This window comes from Tauraco erythrolophus, chromosome 7 (genome assembly GCF_009769465.1).
Source record: "Tauraco erythrolophus isolate bTauEry1 chromosome 7, bTauEry1.pri, whole genome shotgun sequence".
Taxonomy (NCBI): Eukaryota; Metazoa; Chordata; class Aves; order Musophagiformes; family Musophagidae; genus Tauraco; species Tauraco erythrolophus.
In genome coordinates, this window is record NC_141471.1 from 5,395,105 (window position 1) to 5,422,083 (window position 26,979).

Here is a 26,979-nt window from a genome sequence, read left to right on the forward strand (position 1 = left end):
AATAGTCAATGATTCTGTGGTTTTTTCCTCCTCAAAAAACCAAACTTTTGCTACTTGTGAAAACATTTTGAAATAAAGAATTAAAACCCAGCAAGCTGAATCTCCTTCCTGAGCATCGGAGAATAAATACTAGGTCTTAAAATGAAGCATTAGTGAGGAATAATACGAGCTCGTTCTTTTTTGTTTTCTTGTTTTGCCTAAGCAGCTTCCTCCGTGGAGGCTTTTGGCCGTGCCTGGAAGAGGGATAGGTAGAGTGTGTCACATCAGAAAGAGAATTATCGAGGAATCGTCCTTCAGACACACGTAGTTCCTCTCCAAGTCTCATTTTTGGCTTTGTGGTCTGTGTCTGTCACTGTGCTGGCCTTGCTTCGTCCCTGGTACCCAGCAGGCTGGAGGGGACGGAGCCAGGGCTTCTGCTGCCCGCTCCCAGTGGGCAGGGATGCTGGATGCTTTACTCCTACTCTACGTCCTTCCTGGAGGCCCCGGCAGGGGATATATTGCAGTGCTGTGATCTGGAGGATTTTGCCAGCTTTATTTCCTTTGGCTCGGAGTCAGTCCAAGACAGGGAAATAACTTACAAACCCAGCAGCTGTTGGGCCAAGGCCCTGCCACAGGAAAAGACGAAGGATCACTGAATCATGGATGTGTTGGAAAGAATTTCTGGAGGTCAAGGACAAGCTGCGCTTCACAACAGGAGGGGCCATACGCTGAGCCGCTTGCAGGACAATATTCCCTACGAAGCATATGAAGTAATGTCTTTGCTATGGCTGCTATGAGGGAACATATGCACAGGGATATGGAAACCATCCTTGAATTCATTAGTCTAGATACAAATCGCTGGCAAGAGCAGCCTGCCAGGAGAGTCCCACTCCCAGGAGCGGTGGCATCCCAGCACTTTCCATGCGGCTTTACACCACCTGCCTGTGTGGATGTTTTTGAGCAGTTAATGATTTTTGCCAGTATTTACCAGTAGCTCAGACTCAGGTGGGGTCAGGGAGTCCAGCTGCAGTAGCTCTTTTCTATCTATCATTCCTCTTATGCCAGAAGAAATATTCCCACTCCTTTATATCACTTCGATGCAGGAACATCGGTGCAATTTCCTCATTTACTGCAGGACAGCGTCTACCTGATGAAATTCAGGAACGGCTCCAAAATGTTCTGAGCTTCAGAGACAGAGGGGGAGAGCTGAAGTGTTGCCCCTCGACGGACCAAATTCTGTTATTCATCACGCTGACGTGAGAAGAGTCGCTTTAGCATCATTGAGGCATTGCTTGGTCCAGGGGGCACATTTACAGGAAGAAAATTAGCATAGGGAAGAAAATGTGAGAATGTTTATGCAGAAAAATGGCTGGGAAAATGTCGTTTGAGCATCCTGGAAACATATTGTAATAAGGCCAGAAAAAGAAACAAACCCCACAAGGTTCAGGTTGCTGGAAAGCACGCTAATGGAGTTTATTAAAAACACCTCTGCCAGACTTACTGGGGTTTTACTGGACGATTAGACATGTGCTGGGTACCAAGAGTTCTCTAAAGGTAATTTTCTCTGGGTGCTATGTTCTAACCGTTTTTGATCCAGATGATCCCCACTGGGATTTTGAGATGCCTTTGAACCTGGCACAACTTTTTGATCAGCACTATCAAGCCCTGCCTGGAAAACCCCTTTATTTTGTAGCAAAATTTGCAGTCAGGAGAATGGATATTGTTGTACTCGCTCTGGAGCTGTGCTGCTCCGCAAAGCTGGAGTTAAATACACCTTCAGTTAAGTGTTAAGCTGTTTCAAAGTCTGATTTACAAACAATGCATGTTCTGTTCCTCTAGCAAAGCCCAGTTTGGAAACACACTTTTCCCTCCTCCCGTTTCGCTGATAGAGCTGCTCATGCGGTGGCAGAGGTTGGGTCTGTCCCTGCCCGTCGGACAGTGGTTTGTTCTGTCGCAGCTGGGTGAGATGTTTCCACAAAGGCATGTCATGGTGCACCAGCAGCTGCGAACTGCTGTCCTGTGCTGCGTGGGATGCATCCCTTAGGAGCATGGACGTTTCATCAGCTGCACCTGGAGTTTCTCCTGGCTGGCAGCCGGCGGAGGAGCTTTGATTCCAATTTCCCCAACTCCTAGACTTGATTAGGTTGGGTTTTGGTGGGGCTGGATGGGAAGAAGGGAACAAACACAGTCTGCATTGACCACAAAACGCTTACTACGTCTCTCTACAAAGGGTTGCTTGGAAGTTTTCTCCTCCTCCTGTTTCACACCCGCCTTCCCACTGCCCTGCAGAGCAGCGACAGCCAAGCGTGGAGCCTGGGGACAGCACGATTGTTCTGTGCTGCGTTTTCAAGCCTCCCCTTCCCAGCAAACGCCGAGCCCCCCAGGGTGAGGAGGCAGGTGGCAGATGGCTGGAAGCACAGAGGTGTCGGGAGGAACGTGCCAGGGTTTCCTCAACAGCCAAGCATCCAGACTCTCCCTGGACAGGACAGATCTTGTACAGCTCTCAGCCCTACCAGGTATTGACGTGGGGAAAGAGCAAAGCAGAGTGCCCGGCTGGGTGCCACCCTGCCAGGGAAAGGACCAGTGGGTCCTGCTGGCCCGTAAGGTGGAAGGCTGCTTGTGCCACCTGCACCAGAAGGGCAGGAAGGCTCTGCGGAGGAGGCAGCAGGCAGGTGCAGGACCAGGAGTAGAACCCCTGCTCCAAGCCCAGGGAGAACGTGTGAGCTCAATGCTACGAATCTCATCTGGTTTGTTAATCAAATCAAAGTCACGAGGCGATGAAATGGGTCTTTATCCACTCTTTCAGATGCTCAGTTATGAGAAGGATGGACTCACGGGAAATATGTTCAGGCAAATGTGGGGGCTACAAGGAAGTGAACTTTCACAAAGTTTTTGCAGCATTTTCCTGGCTCTAATCTTCAGCCCTGTTCACCTTCTGTTTGTGTCAGCAGAACTACGTGTAAGAGCTTCAAGTCCTAAGGTGCTTAACTGCTTGTGTGCTGGTTTCCAGTCTACTGCCTCAGCAACAAAAAACACCATTGAGGAGGGGAAAACTGGGTAAGCAAACCTGAATGTCCACGTGCCATTCCATGTCCTGCTGGAACCACGGCGGACGCTGTGGACTGCTTCACAGCAACGTCTTCAAAAGCATTCAGAAATCTGGGTGACTGATTTAAAACTGCCGAATCGCGGTGGGAGACTCGCCGTTGGATTTTTGGCAGCACTTGGCAGACGTTCGCAACTGAAACAGACGTGGAAATGAGATTTAAAGTGCTCTGAGCTGAGGACTAAAGTGGATGTTGGCTTTAAAACATCAATGTCTCAGCATCTCTAAAACCTCACATGGGCATGCAAAGAATGTAATTTTTCAGTATCAGTAAAGGGCCTTTGAGATCTTTAGAAAGAAAGGCAAAGAGGAGAAGCATCACCTTTTTTACTCTAAAGCTGATGTCTGAAAATGAATATTCCCTGGTTTTCCTAACAGTTATTCTTCAGCCTCCTTGGTGACTTAACCTCTCACAGCACTGCGTCTGGCATCTGCTTAGCTGCATTGTTTTATGGAGCGTCGGGAAGGGAAGCTTTCAAGATTTCCTACCCGAGCTCTCAGAAATCTTGCCTCATCAGCATGCTGCTCTCGGCAGACGGGTTTTTCTTCGGCTCCAAGACATGCATATTGATCAGTCATTTTCTTTTGTTACCTAGAATCCTGTCATCGATTTTAATTGTTGGGTATTGAAGAGGAAGCATTCAGTACACATAGAATTACCAACTCTGGAATTTTGCTTTCCGCGCCTTTCGCCAGACGGTGCTTGCAGCTCAGCCCCGTGGATCTCTCTCCCTCCGCTAGCAATCTGCACAAATTATGCAGCAGTCAAATTTCCTCTATTAAACCCATTTCTGATTCTCTGTGACAGCTTTCCCTGCCACGTGACTTCACACTTCAGCGGTTTGTTTCGGAGGTGCCGTGCGGGTTATTTGTCTTTCAAAAGGGTGGCAGTGGGAATCCATTTAACTTGCTCATGTCGATCCGTTCCCCTTTCCTACTGCTCTCCTCAAGAGATCTGTATGACTTCAAGTAACTCTCAGTGAGTCTCCTCTTTGTGGCTCCTTGCTGGCTCCTTGTCAGCCCACAGGGCTGCTCCTGGGCTATTCCTTGAAGTTTCCTCTCCTGCTGCTGAAGTGGGACAGCTTCTCCAAGACGAAACTGCAGCTTGGTCCTGTATCTGATAGAAAGATGAATCTTCCCATCCTCGTGGTGCGAAATATCAAAGCTGGGAGCTGGTGAGATTCATTAACTCTTCTCCTTCCTGCAAATTATCTTCTTAGACCTACGTTGTTCCCATCTTTTGAAAACATTCCTGCACTCTCAGAGGGCTTTCGCTAGAAATATTTCCTGAAGGCTCTGTATGTAAGGACCTTGGTTCCCTCCTACCGTCTCTCTGATTCCAGGTTTTCCTCTTGTGTCGTGGTTTAACCCCAGCTGGCAATTAAGCCCCACGCAGCTCCTCACTCCCTCCCCCCTGGTGGGATGGGGGGGAGAATCGAAAGGGTAAAAGTGAGAAGACTCATTGGCTGAGATAAAGACAGTTTAACAGGGAAAGCAAAAGCCGAGCACACAAGGAAAGCAAAACAAGGAATTCGTTCCCTACTCCCCATCGGCAGGCAGGTGCTCAGCCATCTCCAGGAAAGCAGGGGTTCATCTCGTGTAATGTTGACTTGGGCAGACAAACACCATCACTCTGAACATCCCCCCTTCCTTCTTCTTTCCTGGCTTTATACGCTGAGCATGATGTTATATGGTGTGGAATATCCCTTTGGTCAGTTGGGGTCAGCTGTCCCAGCTGTGTCCCCTCCCAACCTCTTGTGCACCCCCAGCCTCCTGGCTGGTGGGGTGGGGTGAGAAGCAGAAAAAGCCTTGGCTCTGTGTAAGCACTGCCCAGCAATAACAGAAACACCCCTGTGTTATCAACAGTTTCCATCACAAATCCAAACCAGCCCCATGCCAGCTACTGTGAAGGAAATTAACTCTATCCCAGCCAGACCCTGCACATTTAGATACGCAAAAAGGGTTCTATTTTCAGCAGCCAGCAGTCAATGACACAGGAATCCATGAGTAGTGAGGAAAGGATGTGAACGATCCAAACAGATTTTTTTCCAAACGAGATCTCTTTACATTCCTATTGCCGTCGTAATAAGCGATGAGTCACTGTTACACTGAACTATCAGACTATTATTGTAAACTCATGTCATTAGAATCTGCTCATGTGAACCACAAACCTTGCCTGACCTCGGCTTAGCTGGGTTCGTGAAGATATTGGCCGTTTATAAGGGTAAGAACAATATTCCCTCACAAATTTTATTCCCAGATGGCAAGGAGTGAATGAAATCTTATTCAATCCTCTCTTTCTATTCCTAGGCTTTCTCTACTCGCTGAGTTTTTGGAGAATTCATCTTGCTTCATTGTAATGTCACAAAAGATGTTTTATTTTATTTCTTCAAAGTTTGCCAGCTGTAAATTCAGTTCAAGCACTCCCAGCTGACACAGTATCCATGTTCTATCACCTGAGAGCAGCGGTGTCTCCTCCAAAAGCTGCTTTCTGTGTTCAGTCCTGCCATGGCCAGCCCTCAGAAGGAGATTTAAGTATCCAGGGACACTCGGGACTTCTCTGCTGCAACAGCAAGTGGCGAGGAGGGGATCTTCACTGGGATCACTAAACTGATGTCTGTCAGGAGTTATGTCCGGACTGAGTATTTTTCTGAAAGAGTGTTGTTGGATAATAAAATGCCCAAAATAGTCTTAAATACACATACAAAGCTTTATGGCCACCCTTTGTCAACTGCAAAAGAGGAGTCAGGCCAGGTGTACCGCTTGTCCACCAGGGTCTGGATGCTTGCATCAGGCTTACTTTGCATTTTCAACACCGAGGGAAAAAGCTGTGAAACACATTCTCAACCCCTCCGTCCTGCTCAGCTGCTTAGAAAATGTTTCACGATGGAGATTTACCCTCCACAGAAAAGGCCAGTGGGAAAACCTTTCTGTCCTTAGGAGCTGCGACATTCCCAGGGTGAAAAGAGGTATGGGCATGTGAAGTGCCTTTCACGAGCTTCTGTAAAGACAAAGCAGGATGAAGAAAGCATTATTGTAAACCAGAGGAGAGAAAGAGCTTATTATTAAACTGTGGTTCAGGTATGCGGTAATCAAGGTTTTGTTGTAATTACCGAGCACTGATTTGACGTTAGGTTTGAAGGAGGCAGCAAAGCTATAATTTGTTACAGAGGGGGTTAACTGGCTTTCAATTTGTACGCTAAAAAATCATAAACTTAGAAGAAAAGCGTAAGGAGAAAAAACTTGTCTCGGTCATAAGCTCTTTGCTTGTTTCCTGGAGCTTCGAATCTGGGGGACACTTTTGGTGGAGGAAGGAGGAGAACAGCGCAGCGTTGCTGTTGAGAGGCAGTGGTGATGGGGTAAGAAGTGTGTTTGCAGAGTGAAAGCTGGTTTCAGTACACGTACTGTGAGAACCAGAATCCACCTGTTGAAACCAGGCCTTCAGCTACTTGACTTTAAAGTGACCTCAAAGGTGAATTTACAATGACTTCGCACACCGTCACCAAGTGACGGGGCGGAGATACATGGAAGTACACGCGATCGCTTAGGAAAACCTGCCGGTGTGGTTCGGGCTGGCATTTAGCTTGTGTTTTGAAAACAACCGTGATTAAAAACTTGCTCCGGCTGGAGGGTTTTAGATCACTGTTCCTTCCTCCACCGCACGGTCCTTGCCTTATTTCTCAAAACCCAGAGCAAAGTTGCCAGGAGAAATCCCTGGAGATAAAGTGCAGTGCCTGGCTTTGTTGGCTGGAGAGGAAACTGCCTTCTACTTTGTTAAATAATCACCTGCTGTGTGATAGGGTAAGGTGTTTCCACGAAGAAAGAACAGCGGGCAAATTCTGCAGTGAAACAAGGTCAGGCGTTGTGCTTGCCGACGTGCACTCGCTCTATCCTGAATGGAATAAGACAGGCATTGTTGGGCTCCCCCTCGCTTTAGCCAACCATGCCCGTACCAAGCAGTGCAATAAGCACGTTAACTGCTGCTGTTTGCAGGAATCACGGCAGCTAATGCACAGTCACTCACAAACAGTGGTTATGATGCCTTGAAAAGCCTCTAACTGGACATGCAGCATGTGGCCCCAAACTCTACTGAACTGTGACAGCAAGTGCCTCTGCATGACTGTTCCGAAAGAGCAACTTCGACTTCAATGGTAACAAGAAGAAAATGATTTATCATAGAATCACAGAATGGTTTGGGTGGGAAGGGACCTCAAAGATCATCTAGTTCCAACGCCCCTGCCATGGGCAGGGACACCCTCCACTACACCAGGTTGCTCAAAGCCTCATCCAACCTGGCCTTGAACACTTCCAGGGGTGGGGCAGCCACAACTTCTCTGGACAACCTGTTCCAGTGCCTCACCACCCTCAGAGGGAAGAATTTCTTCCTTAGATCTCATCTAAATCTTCCCTCTTTCAGTTTAAAGTCATTTCCCCTTGTCCTGTCACTACATGCCCTTGTAAAAAGTCCCTCTCCAGCTTTCCTATAGGCCCCCTTTAGGTACTGGAAGGCTGCAATAAGATCACTCTGGAGCTGCCACCTTCTCTTCCATCCTATTATTCATGTAGACTCTCCATATCTGAGAGTTTACATGAATAATAAGATGAAATCTGTAGTGCCTCAACAAGCAATAAAGTTTAGACTAGTTTTCTACAACCCAAGTGTAAATTGAGTTGGTTTATGTTCACACTTGTGATGATGACAAAATGCACCAACCATCAATGATCCTTTACAGGTGCTAAATCCAGAAACGTCTGTGCGCCGAGTACTGGAATCACCAATTTATGCATTAAACATCAGTTTTATGGTAGCCAATATTACATGAATAGGAAAAAAAAAAAAAAAGGCAAAGAGCTAGATGGTGCCAGTAAGTTTAATTGAAACACTAAGTAATTGGCCCCAAAGGCAGGAAACCACGTGCCTTACGAGAACGAGAGCTCGTTGTGTGAACGCACGCGTTGTGTGCCTGTTGTGCAAAGGCTCCCAGCCAGTCAGGAACACGAGCCCTGGGGACCTCAGTGAAATGCAGGGGTCAGAAGAAAGCCTTCACTCTGCAGCAGAATCAACGGGAGGAGGGCACTGCCTGCTCTAATCATCGTGGTGTTTTACTGGAAGCCCAAAAATATGGGAAACCCAGCTCTGAGACTTTTTCTCAGACTGCAGCCTTCCTACCTGAAAGACATCTGGAGTTTTTCCACTTCTCAGTCTCCTTTAAAGCCTGGTCCAGAGTAGAGGTGGATAGGCCAAGAAAGTGCTTTTCCACTTCAGATTTCTACTAAAATTTCTCGTTATTACAACAAACCATTTGATTCAGCATCATCACTTCACAGGCTCTTTCACGGGTAGAGGCACTGCCTCTGCCCTGAGGAGCTTACAGCCTACACAAGACAGACAAAATAAAGCAAATCAGGAAAAATAGGGTGAGCAGAATATTAACGATGAAACACGAGAAGGTGCTGCTTAGAGATCTGAAGTGGGCTGAGGATTAAGACCTTTGTGGAAGCCAGCTCCATTTTTTCATCCCCCCTCAGACTCGGGTTGAAATAACCTGATTAAGGCAACAGCAACGTCTGACTCAAAAGTGCTGAGTTCATTTAAAAAATTACACAAAATTTGTGGGACCCAGATTCTCTGTGAATGAGAGATTTTGGTTTAAAATGTGGAAATGCTTTTCTCACTGCAGAGCTGGAAAACTAAAACACAGCATTCATTTGTGTGGCCACTGGTGGTCTTGTCAGCACACATTTTAAATTTTAATTCCGATCAAAGTCTGTGCTAATTCTTAAAGAACAAGGCTCATTGTGGACCTAATCCTGTCCCATTGATCCAAATCAATAGCGTTTTAGCATTGCCTTCAGGGGGACAATTTTCAGCCCAAAACAAGATAATTCAAATGATGATTCTGACTTTAAAAACACTGTGGTAAAATGAAGCACAAATAAGCCTCTTTTTGTTGCTGATGCCTGGCTCAGATCCATTTTTAACATGCTGTTAGCTATCAGAAATACGACACTGGCTACCCAAGTGCATGCTTTGGGGTAAAACCTGTTTTTAATTGCTATATAAACTCCTTTTATAACATGGTTAAAAGATCACAGGAACAGTTCCAAGCAGTAATTAAAGCATATTTAGCAAATATTAAAAATTGCTCAGCAGAGGAGTGTTTAACACAGACAAGTAGGAAAAACAAACAGCTTTTCAGTTGGAAGCTGAGCCTTATGACAGATACCATCACTGTGGAGTGCCTGCACAGCAGCGAGACGGGACTGTGGGCCTCTTGCTTCTGCAGGACAAAAAAAAAAAAGTAGAAGGAAGGAGGTAGTGTCCTGTGTTAGGTAGCACAAGTGAAAATACTGGAGGCAGATCATGCATTTGGCAGGGTACAGTGGCCCTCTACAAAGCCTGGTTCATCAGAGGCATCTCAGGAATTTGTCCTAATAAGCTAAAAATATGTGTAACTGATGTTCTTTCACTCACAGTAGTGCCTGACACCAAGCTACAAGAAGAACAGTGACCGGCAAAGGAGAATGAAATTGTTACAGAGAAATTCCCATTCAGTTCTCCTAATGGTTACTGTCGTGCCTGGTGATAGTGAGAGACACATCGTTTTCTCTATTTTGTGTTGGAAAATAAACAGATCCCCAAACTGCAAACACTTTAAACCTATAGACAGCAGCCTTTGTGGGTTCATGGTACCAGTTAGCTTCGTATTCCTCACTCTTTTGATTTTTTTCTTTTTTCCCACTGACCACCAGATGTACTTCTGAACGCATCCCGATGAACACAGCTCCAGCTACAGACTTGCAGGCCACGAAGCATAGGATAAGGGTGCTGGATATAGCCGTGAATGTTGAAATTGCAGCGTGGAGCAAGCAGAAGCATCTGGCAGCTGGGAAACCGGAGAACTGCTCCTCCTCAGAGGCAGCGAGGAGAAAACCAGACCCCCTGAACCCTCCATACCCACCGTAACCCCGGGACCTATTTTTGAACACGGAATGTGGATGCCCGAAGTGCCTGGGCTGGGCTCCACACCTGCTCACTGCAGGGCCGGGCTGGCAGGGAAACAGGGACGGGAGACAAAGCTTGGCCTGCTTTGTCCCAGGATTACAATGTCCCTCCTGGACCAAACCCGGGCAAGGACACGCCATCGCTTTTCGTCCTTCTGTCCGGTAGGTTCCAATGTGTCCGTCACAGCAGGGACGCCGCCCCGGCCCGCTGCGACCGTGTTCGTGAGGAGGGCTGCTGGCACTTGCCAGGCCCTGAATCCCCGCCATGGCAGGTGTGAGCCCCGGCCCGGGCCCTGGCCCCGGCCCCGGCCCGCCGCTCCCTGCCTCCACCAGAGACCCGGCAGGCGAAGGGACCCTGGAGCAGCACCAGACGAGATTGACAGCTTCTCCACCAATGGGAGCTGCAGGTTGGGCAGTTGGCAGCCAATAGAAGCCCGCAGCGGGTCTTAAACTAGCAGCCCCTCCCGCTGCTTGCATGAGGGAGGGGAAGGTGTGGGCGGCCGCCATCTTGTGTGTGGCATCCCCGCCCTTCTCTTTTTCTTTCTTAAAGACTCCTCCCTCCTCTCTCCGCTTGCGGCAGCCCTCCGTACAGACGCATCCCCCGAGGGCAGTGGCGGCATCCGAGCAAACCGCCGTGGGGTGGTGCGGCGGAGGGGCGCCACGCTCAAGATGGCGGCGAGCAGCGCCCTGCTGTGGCGGGCGGGGCTTGCGCGCGGCGGCGTGCGCGGGTGACGTCAGGGCGCTCTGGGCATGGGCAGGTGGAGGGAGCAGGCAAAGTTTGGCCGGCGGTAGCGGCGGGCGGCGGCGGCGGAGGGGTTGGAGGAGCTGCTGCCGGTTGGGACTCGGCTGGGCGTCGGGGCGGCCGGGCCGCGCGGGACAGCGCAGCGCCTCTCCGCTCCCTCGCTCCTGCGTGGCGCTCCCCCTCGCGGCGCGGAGGGCGGGCGGGCGGCGGGCGCGGCGCGGCCATGGCCGAGGACCCCAGCGCGCTGCCCTGGTCCATCAACAAGGATGACTACGAGCTGCAGGAGGTCATCGGTGAGCGGCGGCGGGGCGGGACGAGGGCGCTTGGCCCCAGCCCGGCGTCTGTGCGCACCGCGGGGTGTGTGTGTGTGTCTCCGCTGAGGGAGGTTTGAGGCGGGGGGGGGGGGGGGGGGTGTCCTGTCACGCACTCTCCGTCATGGCGTGGGAGTGCGTTCCCCCTATCCCCAGTGATCTGTGTGTGGGGAGGGTGTGAGGAAGGGTCTGCCGCCTCTCTCCCTCCCCGAGGGGTGTGGGGCTGTGGGAGACCCTTTTACTGAGGGGGGGGTCTGATCCTTCTCGCGAGGGAGGTGAAGTGGAGGGGGGGGGCAGACCCCCCACCGCACAAGGGGGGTGTCCGTGGGTCCCGCCGGGGGGGGGGGGGGGGGGGGGCGACCAGGGGCTCCGCTTCTGCGGCTCCTCGGTGGGCGCGGGGGGGCTTCGCCCCCTCGGGCCCCGCAGAGTGGCGTGGGGGTCCGCTCCGCTCGGGGCAGTGGGGGCGCACCCTCCCGGCGGGGGGGCACCCCCCAGCCTCCGCCGCCCGCCCCTCCGCGGTGCGCGTATCCCCGTGCCGGGATCGGCGCCCTGGGCGCTCCGCCGGGTGCCCGTCACCGGGCGGGCTCGGGTGCGCTGGCGGGGGGTGGGTGGTCTGCGGGAGTGAACTCCCCGGTTTACGGGGGCTCCCTCTTTCTGGGGCATCCCTGTTCGTTTTGGGGGGCCACTACTCTGCGCCCCGCGTCGCTTCGCTCCGTGCGGGGGACGGAGGGTTTTGTGGTGCCGCCGAACGAGCCTTTTATCCCGGGTTTTTGCTGCTGCTGTGAATTTTCATTCATTGTCCTCGCAGCTCGAGGACCAAGCCCTTGCTCTCTCCATTAAATGATTTTTTTTTTCTTTATTTCCCCCCCTCTCCCTCACTCTCTCTTGACTTTAAACTGCACAGTTACCAAAGGCCTCCCGCTGTACTGATTTATTGGCTGTCTCAACCGTTTTGTTGGGGTGTGTGTTTGAGGGATATATTGCTCCAGGGAGAATATGTGACACATCCGAGGTGGTGCCACAGGTGACTCTAAGGTCAGTGCCTCCCGTCTCCCTCTCCGGAGGCATGGAATAAAGCAGGAGGCAGCAGGGCAGGCTCCTGGCCAAAGGCTTTTAGGAAGGAGGTTAATTTTTAGAGTAGTCTTTGTGGAGTGCTTTTATTTGAAGTTTATAAATGATGTAGCGCTATCATGCCCAGGCCGTCCATCTCTCTGCCTCATGGGGAGACTTGTTTTCTGTTAAGGAGGGTGGGAGAGTTTGTGAAAATGCTGTTTTAAGAGATTAAATTCTTGGCATTGTTTAAAAGTAGGAAGGAACTAAAGCTGTGGAGGGGGGGAAATCCTTTTGGAAATCCCTGTTGTTCTGTGGGATCAGGCTTTGTCCTCTCCTTTCACTCAGTGGGCGCAGCAGTGCTTTAGGAAAGAGACAAACTCCTTGTGAAGATGAGGAAGGTGTAATCTTATAGCTTAGCCCTTTAAACCTCCTTTGGAAAATGTGCCCTGGAGAAGATGATCAGCCTCTTTGAGAAGCAGGAGATAAATGTGCGGGGAGGAAGGGGGAGAACATGCCACCCGTTTCCCTGGGAAAGGGAACTGGATCTGTGTGTGTAGGAAATACTTTTTTTTTTTTTTTTCTTTTGGGATCCTGCAAAGAGGTGCTCTGGTAGCACCAAGCAAGGATTTGAGCTTGAGTATCCAATGACTGGAGCGAATGGACGATCTGCCTCGTTGTAGCTGGGGATCAGAGTGGAACGGGAACAAAAGGGAATGTAAATGCACTCCTCTTAGGAGAACTTGCTGCTGGAGACGTGTATCCTACAGCCTCAAAGTATTAGATGGAGCAGAGAGATGTGTCATCTGCCGTTAACAGGCAGAACTTGGGGAGAAATCAGGAAAGAAGTATTTAATTTCTTCTGTGTCTTTTCCCTGTCCCTCTGTAAACTGAGTTTCTGGATGTTGCCTGCTCACTGAAAGATTGTGTTGGAATTCTGGTGTGTGATGGAGTGTACACTGAAATGTGTATATTGCAAACATATGGTTTCTCTTTTTAACTTTCCCGTCCCCCGCCCCCCCCTTACTCATTTCAAACATTGGTGTGCCTGCCAGCGTCCTGGATGGAGATGTGACGCCAGTTTCCTAGCACGTATATGATTTGTGGGACAAAATGTCACTGTGTTAACCGAGCTGGACTGCCTTGCCTCCTGCTTCATGTCTCCTGTAAACCTCAAGGGTTGGTTTTTGATTTTTTTTATTTTTTTTTTTTTGAGCTCTCTTTACTTCTGTAGAGCTGTAGAAGTCTTTCAGCAGGGAACAAAGAGGCATCCTGGTGTGGAAAGAGATGAACTTCGCACTGGTGCTTTTAAAGGTTTTAACTTGCTTCCTGATGAAAAATTTGCTCTTTGCATTTAGCATCTGATATTCAGTAGGTTACCCCCTCAGCTATTTTTCCACCTCAGAATAAAGGAAATCCATGCGTAGCCTCATTCCTTAGTTTGTACTGGTTTTGCCTGAAAATAGCCCTGTGTGGCTTTTATTTTGATGTGGATGGCTCCATACCATTTTGGTGCAGGAATTGAAAGAGCAAGTTTTCTACCTGCAAAGGGAACTTCTGTAAAACTGCTCTCCCTGATTCTGGCTTATGCTAAAAAAAGGATTACTCGACACTGGGAATGACTTGTGCTATTATAAAGGTATGGACTAATGCCTGCATTTATTATACTTGGTTAGTGTTAGTAACTGCTGAGTAGTCTTCTTAGGCTTAAATAACTTCTGTTCCACTTAACCAAATAACCTTGCTTAGGATCAGAACCTGACTTTCATTTCAAAAAAGGATAAAATGGGGGTGGAGTAGAGGAAGCAATTCATATAACATTTCTGTGAAATGTACCCTCAGAGTAGCAATAGTCTTTGCAGGTGAGTGGTGCCTCTGGAGACATCTAAATTTTCATCTAAAAAGGAAAATCTAGTCTGTGCTGGTGGTTGTGAAGGTGGTCTTCCAAGCGTGGATTGCATATAAATCATGGCAGTCGTCTTTTTGAAGCCTGAAAAAAAAAAAAAAAATCGACCTCATGCTGCTTGTGCTGATGAGATACTCAGACGCAGGTTCCCTTGGATCTCACAATTCCTGTTGGAAACGCTGGTAGCGGTAGTGAAGTTCACTGGAACTGGGTCATTCTCATTTTGCTACTTCTTTGGAAAGACGAGGGCTGTGCTGGCTGTGACTGTTTGATTTAGGAGCATCCTCTTTGCTGTGAGCAGTCTGTGCCAGAAACAGAAGATAAATTAGCGGTGGGAGTGCTCCCTGGCTCTATTTCTGTGCCCTTTCTCCCTGACAGATTCCTTGGTAGCGATGAGGACAGCGCAGGCTGCACAAACAGATGTGGTGGGAGTTTCTTCTCTCCTCAGAAATCAAGCTTAGATGGAAAATTGAAGCCACCGTTTACTGAATGATCAGGTTTCTTAATGACTGCAGTTTGTGTGGCTTTTGAGTTGGGCTTTGCCTGTGGACATGTAGATCTTTTGGAGTTGCATGATTTTTTTTTTTTGAGTTTCTATCATCTTTTGGAGTTGAATATTTAGATTTCTAGGCATGTTCTTCCCAAGCTCTACGTGTGAGTGTATGTATGCCTGTGTGGGACAAACTTTCTTTTGCAGGTATAGAGGAACTTCTCAGAATTTCCGCTTCCCCAAACTTTATCAAAGTGTCTGTGGTCACCCATCTTGTGCTTGGGTAGTCATCTCATGTAATGAAAATGTGCAGCCTGTAAGTACTCACCAGGTATGACCAAAGCCTTTGGAGGTAAAAAGCAGGCTGGAATGGGAGGCTCTTGTCCAATGACGACTTTTTAGGTTTCTTTTTTGCAGCATGGTGTTGATTTTTACCTGCAAGTCTTGCACTAGCTGCATTGGGTTTCGTACACTGAACTATTTAAAACTCATTCAAGAAAAATGTTACACTCTATGAAATATAACTGTTTGAAGTCTAAGCGCTCAATTTAGTTCTCAGTCTTCATGCCATATGTTTTGTTTTAGCATTTCCTCGCGATTTCCCACTCCTCCCCCTCCAGCCTAGCTAACCAAAATTGATTCCTACAGTGTATTCCCAGTATTCAGGCTGGTTAATTCATTCGAAGACTCGCTTTGTGTGCTCGTTCGTTAACTTTTTCCACTTAAAGTTGGTAGAAAAGGGTTTTTGTTAGTTTATATTATGTTAAAGCTTATATAAAATTAACTATGGGCAAATGTAGATCTGTTTAAAGAAAAAAATGTTAGCAGTCATTCATAGTACTTGAGCTGCTTGGACACTGAAGTGGTGATGCTTGGTACCCCAGATTCTCAGCTGCTTCGACACAGACAAATATATTTTGTGTGTTCCTGAGTGAGACTGAATAGCCAGGTTACTCCTGCATCCAGGCCACCTTCCCTTTGAATGCTTGGCATGTCTCATTCCTTTAAGACCTTTGATACCATCACTCCACTGGAATAGGGCTAAACTGAGTGGATCTTCACCTCTTGGGAAGTGCAGCAAAAGGTGTTTTAGTTGTGCGTGTGTCTGTGTTCACTATCTGGTGGGAAGGAGGATAAAACGCACAAGGAACCAGACTGAGGACGTACAGAGCCAAGTGGTGGTGAAAGAGGCTGGCTGGGAAGAATACTTCGTAGTTATCGAAGCAGCGTGGCTGCTTTTCCTGCTGATTTGAGGGGAGAGCAGAGGTGGTTCCTGCTGTTTTTGGCTATTCTGGGGTATTAAGAAAAAAACACATTGCATGTTTCTTGTGGAAGTAGTTCACACTTTCCGGGGTTGGTTTCCAAGTGGTGGTTGCTTCCAGTACTGCTAGCTTCCTGGACTGATTAACGTTTGACACTTTCATTTCTTAAGAATACCATTGAAATAGTTTCAGTTTAATGCAAATATCATGGCTAGTGCTGGGAAATTTGGATGTGCTCCGGAGCACACCTGAGTGGTGTGTACGCTGGCTGGCAAATGCACGCCTGGGAGGCTTCTTCCTTGTGCAGCTGATGAAATCTTGGAGAAACAACTCTTCCCCAAAACATTTGTCTATTTCAACTTGGCAGCGTCTATTTTATTTCTGAGTGTTAGCAGCTTGCCCACCAAGTGAGTGTCCAGAGATCTAATCTTTTAATAAAATTTGGAGCTATTTAAAATGATGGGCACCAGCACTGGTTCTTTTTGCTAATTGTGTTGGTGAATTGCGAAAAACTGCATTTTGGTCAAGTTTTCTTGGAAGATTCCTCCTAAAATGCATGATAGCCATTGTAAATCTCTATAGCAGTAAATTTAGCTGCGGACATGGAATGGAGAGCTTGTAAACTCACTGTTACTAAACTTTCTTAATAGAGAGAGACAGACTTGAGAGCTTTGTGGGTGTAGAAGAATAGCTGTGGAGCAGTGGAATTTGGCTTTGCAAAATCTTTGAAATATCAGGATCCTGGTACTTTCCAGATGAGTTTAGCGTGTTGCCCTGCGCTCCCTTTAGAATCAGATAACTGAGATGCAGAGATGAAGAACTTGGCTCCTGCTACAGTTTCCTGTAATTTTACCTCAGGGAGCTCAGCCTTGACATTTCTTAAAAACCATCAAACTCTGTCTGTCTTTCTGGCAGTCTCGGAAGCAGGGTCAGGTCCCTGGCTGACAGGAGGTCCAGGCTCTTTACCAGAAGGTCATCACTCCTGATGTATGAGAGGAGATGTCATACCTCTGATGTGCAAAATAATGCATATGCTAATGACGGTAGCTGTGCTAAGAACAAAATCAAACTTGTCTGACTCGAGTAAGACAAGATCACTGTAACAAATGGTGTAAATACAGCAAAGTGGCAAGAGGGGTACAGGTACCTGAATGCTGCTAATGCCTGGGGTTCTCCTGTTAATCCTTACAACCTGTGTATCCTCTGTTCTTATCCAGGTTATGTGGTTCTGTCACATAGTACAAGCAGGTAGGAATTTGTGGTAATCCAAGGCAAAAGGAAAAATCTAGTGGTTTTTTTTCATCTCTACTCAATAGCTACAACATCCAGCAATATTTTTTTCCTAAGTCCTTTCTTTTACCACTCCTCAAGGTTCTTGAAGATTCTTGTTTCCTCATGGGCTTCACTGCACACAGATTTTTTTGCTTAACACAGATTTCTTGCAATTAAGACAAATTCCTCCCTGAAAAAAAAAGGTTGTATATCAACTTCCACCAGACACACCTTGTAAGGATTTCTTAGACCTCTTTGGTTCTGCATACTAGGACATCTGCAGGGGACAGCTGTTTTCAAGTCTTAAGGGCTTCATAATCCTGTGTGTAAATGAAATACAGAGTAAATCCACAGCACTGATTCACTTTCTCACCGAATGGTCAAATTAGCTGAATCTTTCCTCCACACATCCATTAAAGTTTTATACAGCTTGTACTGCATAGTTGTGAAACAGCACTCAAACTCTTATAACTCAGTCAAATTAAAATGTGTTTTTTAAAGAATACAGAGCAGCTGCTCTGAATAAGGTTTTAATTTCTGGCCAAATTTCGATTTTTCTGCCCCATCCATTTTGTCTTTAGAACTACTGAGTTGGGAGTGGGGGAGAGAAAAATTTCTTGGTTTGTTTCATGCTAAGATGACTTTATAGCATCCTCCCAAATGGATGTTTCCTTCAGGCAGGAAATGAGCCTATGTAAATTCATCCTGGAGAGAAAAGGTACAAGCAGCTGTTAAAGAAGAATAGTAGGAGTTGAAATACTTCAGTAATCATCTCTTACTGTAGTAAATTCTCCTTGGGTTTTGCCAAAATTTAACCACTTTACAGACATGAATGGTAATTTAAGCACAAACTTTACTCTTTTTACTGCTAGCACCTTGCTAGTAATAAAGCTGTGTGGGAGGATGCTCTGTTTCCTTTTCATCCATCCACATAATTAAGCTAAAACTGCAGAGTGAAATTTTGACCTCGAGTACCTCACTGAGACATCTGAGCATGTGGCTTGTCCTGTGGTACCCTCTGCTAGCTTATTGTGCAGAAGAATTTAAGTTGCCTTTTGTCTTAGAGTGGAGTTAATTGACAAATTTTGCAGTTTGTTAGAGGGGAGAGTGTTATCAAATAGGTAAATGTTCTAAAAAACTAGTTGGGAACTTGCAGTTGTCTTCCCGTGCTTGTGGTCAGGGCGTGAGATTATTGCCTTTTGTGGCAATTCAGCTTATGTTTTGTAAAACTGAGGTTTTCCTAAACATTGGGTGAAAGCTATGTAGTTAGTGTTGGGCAGGATGTGCATTTTCGTTTTTGATTCGGTCTAAGTTAGGCTTTTGCTTGTTTTTGGTCTTCAGGGGATTAAGTCCATTTTCTTGGGATCCAGGGCTTGTTCCAGCTCTCTGAAAAGGAAGCTTTGAAAATGATGTAGAGGGTAGTGGAAAATGATGGCATTTGAAAAGTGAGAGAGCAAGTTAATGGCTATGGGATGAGAGCACTTACAGAATATTTTTCTGAAGAAAATTAGCTGGCTGTGCTCAGAGCTGATACCTGTTGCGGTAAGTGGGGCAGCTGAAACAGCAGTCAGGTATTTCAGACCATCTCCAGCTCCAGGCAGGCAACAGAATATGAGGTTTTCTTGATGGCTTAAAAACTCATAAATTAAAGACGACGCTTCTTGTCATGGAGTAAACACCTTTCCTGCCAAATCCCCAGGGATGGATTTCATTATGTCAATTATCAGAACAAAAATGGAAAGCTACTGTCACTTACTCCTCTGAGGCACGGAGCTCGAAAGGACTCCCGGGGTCGTGGAGTCCAGTTCCCTGCTATAGCTGGTGCCAAACTGTATAATCCCTATACCAAATTAATGAGTGCTTGTGTTGGAAATGGCACATGGGGGAATTATAGGCACACGTTCTATTAAACACTCAAACCTCTGTGTGACCCTGTCATCGCTGTATGAAACAGCTGCTTAATGGATTCCCTACGACAGTGGGAAGGAACAATGCCTTCTCGTCTATAGCTCAGTGTTTTTCTTACGCTGCTTGCTTTACATTCAGGCTGTATCTGCAAGGACGCTTCCCAGGGAAGGCATGGGAGAGCTGCTCCTTGGCATTCGTGTTGTCTCCAAATCTTAAATGCGTTGGCTACAAACCTTAAATGCATTGGCTACAAATGTCTCTGATCTGTGATTCCTTAAGATCTCTGCCAGTGGAAATTGAGTCCTTTGGAAACTTGATGTGTTATATGTCCTCACCTGTAAGAACCTCACCTCCTGATCTGCTTCTTTGTGAACCTCTTTCTGTCTCTGACCTGGTGAGGTAGTGCACCAAGCAAGTTGAAGGCTGAGACCGTAAGTTCCATCCCTTTGCTAAAGTAAAAATTGTCACTGAGGATGCCGAGTGCTGTCTAATAAATAGCTTGGTACCCAGCTAAGAAATACTTGGGTATTGAGTTCCATCAAACTGTACTTCACTGGAAAAATCGTCTTGAGCATGAACTCTCTTCCTGTTGGAAGGACTCACCGATGCAAATCTTTATGTGAACAGCTGAGAGGCTGATGGACTGGCAGCCTGAGCATAGTTACTTGTCTAGATTCTAGGGCTGGTTCTCATTACCCTTAGTTAAAGAATGTAATTTTTAACCAGTGCGCTAATCTTGTGTGCTGAACACACTAATCGATGCAGAAAAGACTTCTAAGACCAAGCTATTCCCTGAAAAGGAAGGATAGTAGCCTTCAAAGGACATACCAGATTCTTAAAAGCTTATTTACCTAAAATAACCACTGCACTATCAAACATCTGCACTGTATGCAGACAGATTGTTCTGCTTAGTGGAATCTCGGCCAAATAAAATATCCTCTACAGTTGATAATTACAGTTGAGACAGAGTTCAGAGATAAAGGTTGGGAGGGAAGAAAGGAGAACGCTGGCTTGGCTACTGTACCAGGGCTGTGTTTTGAGCCTTGGTAATACCTGATGACAGCCAGCATGGTATTTACGTTGCTGCATGTACCATAAAGACAACTGACAGTGATGAAAAGGGAAGGATAAGCCTTCTCCAGTAATATTGCTCTGTTTGGAAACGAGATGTTTGAGCCTGCTTTCCATCGTGTGGAATTAACACTGTGTAGCTGCAGTGCCCTTTAAATTAGCCAGAGATGCTGGCACGAAATCAAATAAATATAATTGGTTTCAAACTGAAAATCTAATTTGGGCATGCTAATAGCATCTTAAGTAAATGTGGCAGGTCATGCAGGACTTGTGTAACTGGCCCTTGGAGCTTACTGTAGTTATTACCATGGGGGAAAAAGTCTTAAAGGTGTTCCCCAAATCATCTCGGCACCTTGTGCAACTGTAGGGTGTCTGTATTTTCTGGTGAGGTCCTGGTCTCTTCCCTGCAGACCATCAGTGTGTCAGTAGTGTTTCTGTCCTTTTCTTTAAATGAGCTTCAGGTTAAATCATACTTGCTTAAAGGTACAATGGGGATGTATGCTAGTTTGAACTAATTTGGGATAACTGCAAGGTGTGCTTGCAGCCCAGAAAGCCAACCGTATCCTGGGCTGCATCCAAAGAAGCGTGGCCAGCAGGTCGAGGGAGGCGATTCTGTTCCTCTACTCTGCTCTCGTGAGACCCTGCCTGGAATACTGCATTCAGCTCTGGAGTCCCCAACACAAGAAGGGCAGGGACCTGTTGGAGCGGGTCCAGAGGAGGGTCACAAAGATGATCTGAGGGCTGGAGCACCTCTGCTATGAAGACAGGCTGAGAGAGCTGAGGTTCAGCCTGGGGAGGAGAAGGCTCTGGGGAGACCTTTTAGCAGCCTTCCAGTACCTAAATGGGCTACAAGAAAGCTGGAGAGGGACTTTTTGCAAGGGCATGTAGTGATAGGACAAGGGGCAATGGATTTAAACTGAAAGAGGGGAGATTTAGATTGGATACAAGTAAGAAATTTTTTACCTTGAGGGTGGCGAGGCACTGGAACAGGTTGCCCAGAGAAGTTGTGGCTGCCCCATCCCTGGAGGTGTTGAAGGCCTGTTTGGATGAGGCTTTGAGCAGCCTGGTGTAGTGGAGGGTGTCCCTGCCCATGGCAGGGGAATTGGAACTAGATGATCTTTGAGGTCCCTTCCAGCCCAAACCATTCCATGGTTCTGTGATCTTAGTGCCTGCAGGAGATTAGGCATATGGTCACGGAAGCACCCTCTGGCCATCTCTCTCTTCCATGCTTTGATGTTTGCAGTGAAAAGATTGAGGAGAGTATCAGATGGGCTGATGCTTGACCTTGTTAGTTCTTCTCTCTGCTGATACTATCTATGATCAGTGACTTTTTCTTGTCTCTTTTTTTTTCTTGCATCTTTTGTTCCAGTGTAGAGTTCAACAGCTGGGCAGCTGCAGCTCTTTGCGGTGTTCTGCACTGTTTGGTGGTGGGGAGGCTGCCGAAAGCCCATCTCAGCTGTGTGCACTGTAAACTGGTGGCCGTAGGTGAAGCAGTTGTTTGGTGAAATCAAACACCAAAGCGACCCGGGGACAATTTTGTCAGATAACTCGCTGACATGCTTTGCATGGCCAGTCCTGTTCCCCACCCTCCGTTCCAGCCCTGGCCTGTGTTATATTAACGGGCTGACGGTTCTCTCTCCAAAGCTGTCACTTCTGTCCTTAGTCTGTCAGGATTCCCAACCTGAATGTTTGCCGAAGGTGGGAAAACAGATGACTTTTTTCTGTGTTCAGGGCCTAAGAGATATCCAAAGAGTTTGGAGAGAACAATGCGGCGTGGGGTGGGGCGAAAATTTCCATAAGACTCCCCTTCCTTTCTGCAGAAATTGGCATTGAGTCCTGCGGCTTACAGTGGCTGCATCTCTCTGCAGCTTGGAAATCAGAGTCCTTGACTTGTAATGTGGAGCTCGGTGGGGCCATGGGGAGATTCACCCAGCCGTGATTATTGCCCAGCAGCTGCTGATGGCTCTGAAAACCATGTCGGACTTGTTACAAGTGACTGGATCATAGAATCATAGAATGGTTTGGGTTGGAAGGGACCTCAAAGATCATCTAGTTCCAACCCCCCTGCCATGGGCAGGGACACCCTCCACTACACCAGGTTACCCAAAGCCTCATCCAACCTGGCCTTGAACACTTCCAGGGATGGGGCATCTACAGCTTCTCTGGGCAACCTGTTCCAGTGCCTCACTACCCTCAGAGTAAAATTTTTTTTTTCTTATATGCAATCTAAATCTCCCCTCTTTCAGTTTAAATCCATTGTCCCTTGTCCTATCACTACATGCCCTTGTAAAAAGTCCCTCTCCAGCTTTCCTGTAGGCCCCCTTCAAGTGCTGGAAGGCTGCTATAAGATCACCCCGGACCCTTCTCTTCTCCAGGCTGAACAGCCCCAACTCTCTCAGCCTGTCTTCATAGCAGAGGTGTTCCAGCCCTTGGATCATCTCCGTGGCCTCCTCTGGGTGGGTTTGTGTTCCTCCTTTCCAATTTGAGAGCTGAATTAATGACCTGGGCAACTAGTCTGCGATGTTGAGTGTTTCTGTATTGATGGACCGCTGGAGAGGAAGCTAAACCAGTGCTGGTGGCACTGGGTGATCTTTACTGCTTACCATCGCTCTCCACCATACGTGGAGCATGAGGAGCCTTGAGAAAGTTGTTGTCTTATATGGGCAGAAACCTCTGAGCTCTGAGCACAACACGTGGGTTTCGGTGATGTTAACAGCGAGAGCTCTCATCAACTTGGTGAATAACTCACTGTCAGCAAGTTTGTGTGCAGTTCAAATATTTTGGCTGTGTTTCTAGTTTGATAGCTGAGTTTCAGAAATCTGCTTCTTTTCTGGAATTCTTTGGACATGCTGGATTGATGCTGGAATATTAGTTGTCTGTTGGACACTGCAGGTACTAACAGGAAGTGATTGAGCAAAGATTCTCAGGCTTTGGGGAAAACATGTAATTGAGTCTTAACAGCAGAAATTGCTGGTGTGTGAGTACACACCGTTTGAAACAAACGGCCTCGCAACTTGCACAGAATTGCAAAGTACTTGAGCTTTGGCTGTACTGGAATAAATGACCAGAGGTCGTTACAAAGATACACCTGCAATTTAAATGAAACAAACATAGGATTTCACAACTAATAACTGTGCTTTGTCCCGTTCCTTTTTCTGATTCTTTCATGAAAAGATCTAGACTGTAGTCTTGAGACATGCTGGTGTGAAATAGCAGTGTCATTTGTATTTAAGTCTTAGTTCCGTGCCTGGACATACTGCCTCCCAGTTATCACCCTTTCTCAATTGGTGTTGTCCAGCACGAGCCCTGTGTCTTAACGTACGTGCAGTCACCTTTGGCCTGATCCCAGCAAAATGTTCGCAGCACTGGGCTGCGCTCAAGGTGAGCCCGGAAGAGGAATGAGCGTGCTGCATTCAACGATGTGAGTTACGCCGTGCTGAAGGCCGGGATGACACTGTGACACGTGGAAATGCCAAGTTTTAGAATAATTTATTTAAAACAGGGTTGAGCTATTCTTTTTTAAGCCTTTTCCTCAGAAATATGAGGGTAGTTGCTCTTTTGTAAATGCGGGAGTTCAGCTGTTAACGCCTGCCTGTAGGACTGCTGCACGTGCGTGGTGCAGGTGTCTTCATATGTAGTGTGTATTTATGCTGTGATATAAACTCATTGGGGATTGCTGCTTTTCCTCCACCCCCCAATAGAGGCTTTAGAATTGGCTTCCTTGTAACTATTCAGTTAAATCTGCTTTTGCTTTCTGCCTTTGCCTATGCTTCTTTGTTACAATAGTCTTCCTTGCACTGTGTTAGCAAGTATTTCTTTCCCTCTTCTCTGCTCAGTATCTTTCTGCCTCTGCTGTAGATCAAATACTGCACAGCTGGAGTTGGGAGGGGGGGCACCAACTTAAACCTGGCCTCTTACTGCCTTTACCAGGGTTTTAAATAGGGTATTGCCATCTTGCACTGTGGGTGTGTTGTCCCTCAGCTTGTGGAGAAATTAATGTAAAGCCCTGGTTCTTCTCTCTATGGGAAATACTATCTATGGTAAATCTGGATCAGGAACGAGTGGTGGAAAGGTCTGGGAGTGAGCGTGGTGGGTTGGTGCAGGTCTGGGGACTTCCTGAGGGTAGGTGCATGTCTGAACTTCTGGTGTTACTGTGGGAGTGCAACTCCTGTGATTTTGTAGCTTTTTTGTCATTTTGGCCATAGTTTCCCACAGATTTTCCAACCAGACATGGAACAAAACTGACTGAATTCTCCCTTACTGGTTTCACGGCTGCTCACAGTGTTTCTGACAGTGGTGTTCAGAGTTGACTTGCTGTTTGGGTTCGTTCCGAGCGGTGCTAGAAGCACCTGAGTGATCTTCCTGCGGATTCAGGGCTGTACCTTCACTTACAGCAATGCTAACATTTGCAACACTCTTCCTGCAGCACTGGGATGGGTAGATGACACTTTCCTGAGAAAGCTTTCTCCTTACTGTGCGTGAGCAGGTTTTTTTTATCCCCTCTGTGGCAGTACTAGGAATATGTCCCGAGTCCCATCACAAATTCCCTTTGGTTTTGTTAATGCTGTTTGTAACTGTCAGTGTGGATTGCATCTTCCATTCTGTACTAGGAATTTGACACGTAGTGGGGAGATGGCTTGAAGATCTATGACTGTATTCAAGGGCCGTTAACATTACATTACTTTACTCTTCCTGAATCGTGGGGCTTGTGCCAGGAAGACTTTTGACATCCAGTGGATTCTTCTTACCAAGCCCTGCTTGGGGAAAGGAGTATTCCCACCTCATATTAAGCTGGCTACAAATTTAAGATTAAGCTTTGTTGCTAGCTTGTTTTTAGGATAGGCTTGTTCTTTGCAAGAGGACTCTTTTTCTCAGCAGAAACGTTAAATGAGGTGGAGAAAACAGAGGCATAACTTTGCCTTCATAGCAAACAGACCAAACAATGCAAGATCAATCAGAGTTTGCAATCTGGTGTTTAATTTCTGGTTTAATTAAATCTGTATCCACCCTCTGCTCTGTAAGAACATTTAAGAAATTCTATTCCCAGTCTTGTAGCTTCTTGTTTTATTACTGTATTGTCCTTGGAATGAGCAACCGCAGAGCAAGGCTCCCACAGCTCTTTGGCATGAGGCTGTCAGAGTTGGAGTGTCTGGAGAAAACTGAAAGAGGGCAGATTTAGATTAGATCTAAGGAAGAAATTTTTGACTCAGAGGGTGGTGAGGCACTGGAACAGGTTGCCCAGAGAAGTTGTAGATGCCCCATCCCTGGAGGTGTTCAAGGCCGGGTTGGATGAGGCTTTGGGCAACCTGGTGTAGTGGAGGGTGTCCCTGCCTATGGCAGGGGGGTTGGAACTAGATGATCTTTGAGGTCCCTTCCAAACCAAACCATTCTGATTCTATGAGAAGGAGGTTGCCATCCCTGTGCCTGCAGTGGCAGGCATGGACGCCTAGTCTGTGTAACAAAGTTTTAAAGGTCTCCTGGGCTTCAGGTGTCCTGTCTGTGTCATCTGGAGTGAGGACCATTAATGTAATTTCCTTGACCAAGAGACCTTAGCGGGCGTGTGTGATTGCACAGCTGGATCTTCTGCTCGTTGTTACAGATGTGGAATCTCATAAGAAGATGTGAAGCAAACTGTCTACATCTCTTGCTGCTTCTGCAGCTAGTTACAACAGGGTGATTTCTTTGGTTGGTGTAACCAGCGGAGTGTGAGATAAATCCATTGAGAGGTTTTGCCAGAGCCCATGGGACTCGGTTCTGAATTTTTATCTTTTTTTTTTTTTTACCTGAAACTGGATACCTGAAGCCTGAAAGCCATTGCTCGGTCTGGAGCAGCCTTGCAGGGACGTGTTTTGTGTGCACTGTTCATAAGAGGAAAACCCGGGGGCACAATTATAAACAGAGCCTGCGTCACGAGCGGCTTTCTGGCACTGCGCTCCAGATAGTGGAGGATGGATTCCAGATCTTGCTTAAAAATAGAGGGCTTGTGCGTACGCTGGGGAATGGTGAAAGGAGAGGACAGGGCTGTGCAAAGGTGTTCAGCTGAGTGTGGACTAATGCTGAAGGAGGCTTGGGAACATGACTTACGGGGGCAGGCAGGGGAGATCTAGATTTCTTCAGCCTTAGAAGAGCGAGGTAAGGGGACATGTTGCTGTCCTTAGGTGTCTAGTGGGAAGTTATAGAAGAAATGAAGCTGGACTCCGTAGAGGTGCATGGTGAAAGGTTGTATTTGTGAGCAATATTGGGAAATGTGATTAGATAATGAGGTGGAAAAAAGCTTTACCATGTGGATGGTCAAACACAGGAACAGCCAAAAAGGTTATAGAAATATCTATTAAGGACATTGAAAATTAGACTGAATTTGATGTTGAGGAACCTGATCTAACTTGAGATTTGACTCTGCTTTCAGCAGGAGAGTGGACTAGAGGCCTCCAGGGGTTCCTTCCAACCTAAATTGCTTGTAACATTCATTTGGCCCTGGAGGAGAGCGTTTCCCCTACAGAGGGGATTTGATACCGCATTAAGATAAAGACTAATGCTCCAAGACTGTTATAGAAAATGTCCCCTGTTGATGGAAACAGCTGTGTGAGCAACAGTATTGCCCTGAAGGGAAGTTTTCACATCCCCCAGGGTACCTGATTTCAGTTTCCAGTAATGGGATGGATTTAAAACTTGGGCAACACTGTTTTGTGAGCTCTCTTTCTACGTAGCTACTTTAAATTGCCATTGCGCGTGATGGGGGAATACTGTTCTAGAGCCAGGATTTGATATTTATCTCGTGACCGTTTGGCATGACTATTCCCGTTGCTTAAGCAGATACCTCTGCCAAAAGGACCTCTGGCTTCAGTTGCAGTTGCCTGGGAGGAGGCACCAGTGCAGT

The 26,979-nt window shown here is 47.1% G+C and overlaps 1 protein-coding gene across 1 annotated transcript in view; it reads left to right on the plus strand.

Moving 5' to 3' along the window:
- Positions 1-11,055: 11,055 nt before the first annotated feature.
- Positions 11,056-26,979, plus strand: part of LOC104375197 (oxidative stress responsive kinase 1) — a 170,277-nt gene continuing 154,353 nt past the window's right edge. The window contains exon 1 of the mRNA XM_086614368.1: positions 11,056-11,125. Coding sequence (XP_086470494.1) covers positions 11,056-11,125 — 70 coding nt within the window. The remainder of the gene's footprint in view (positions 11,126-26,979) is intronic.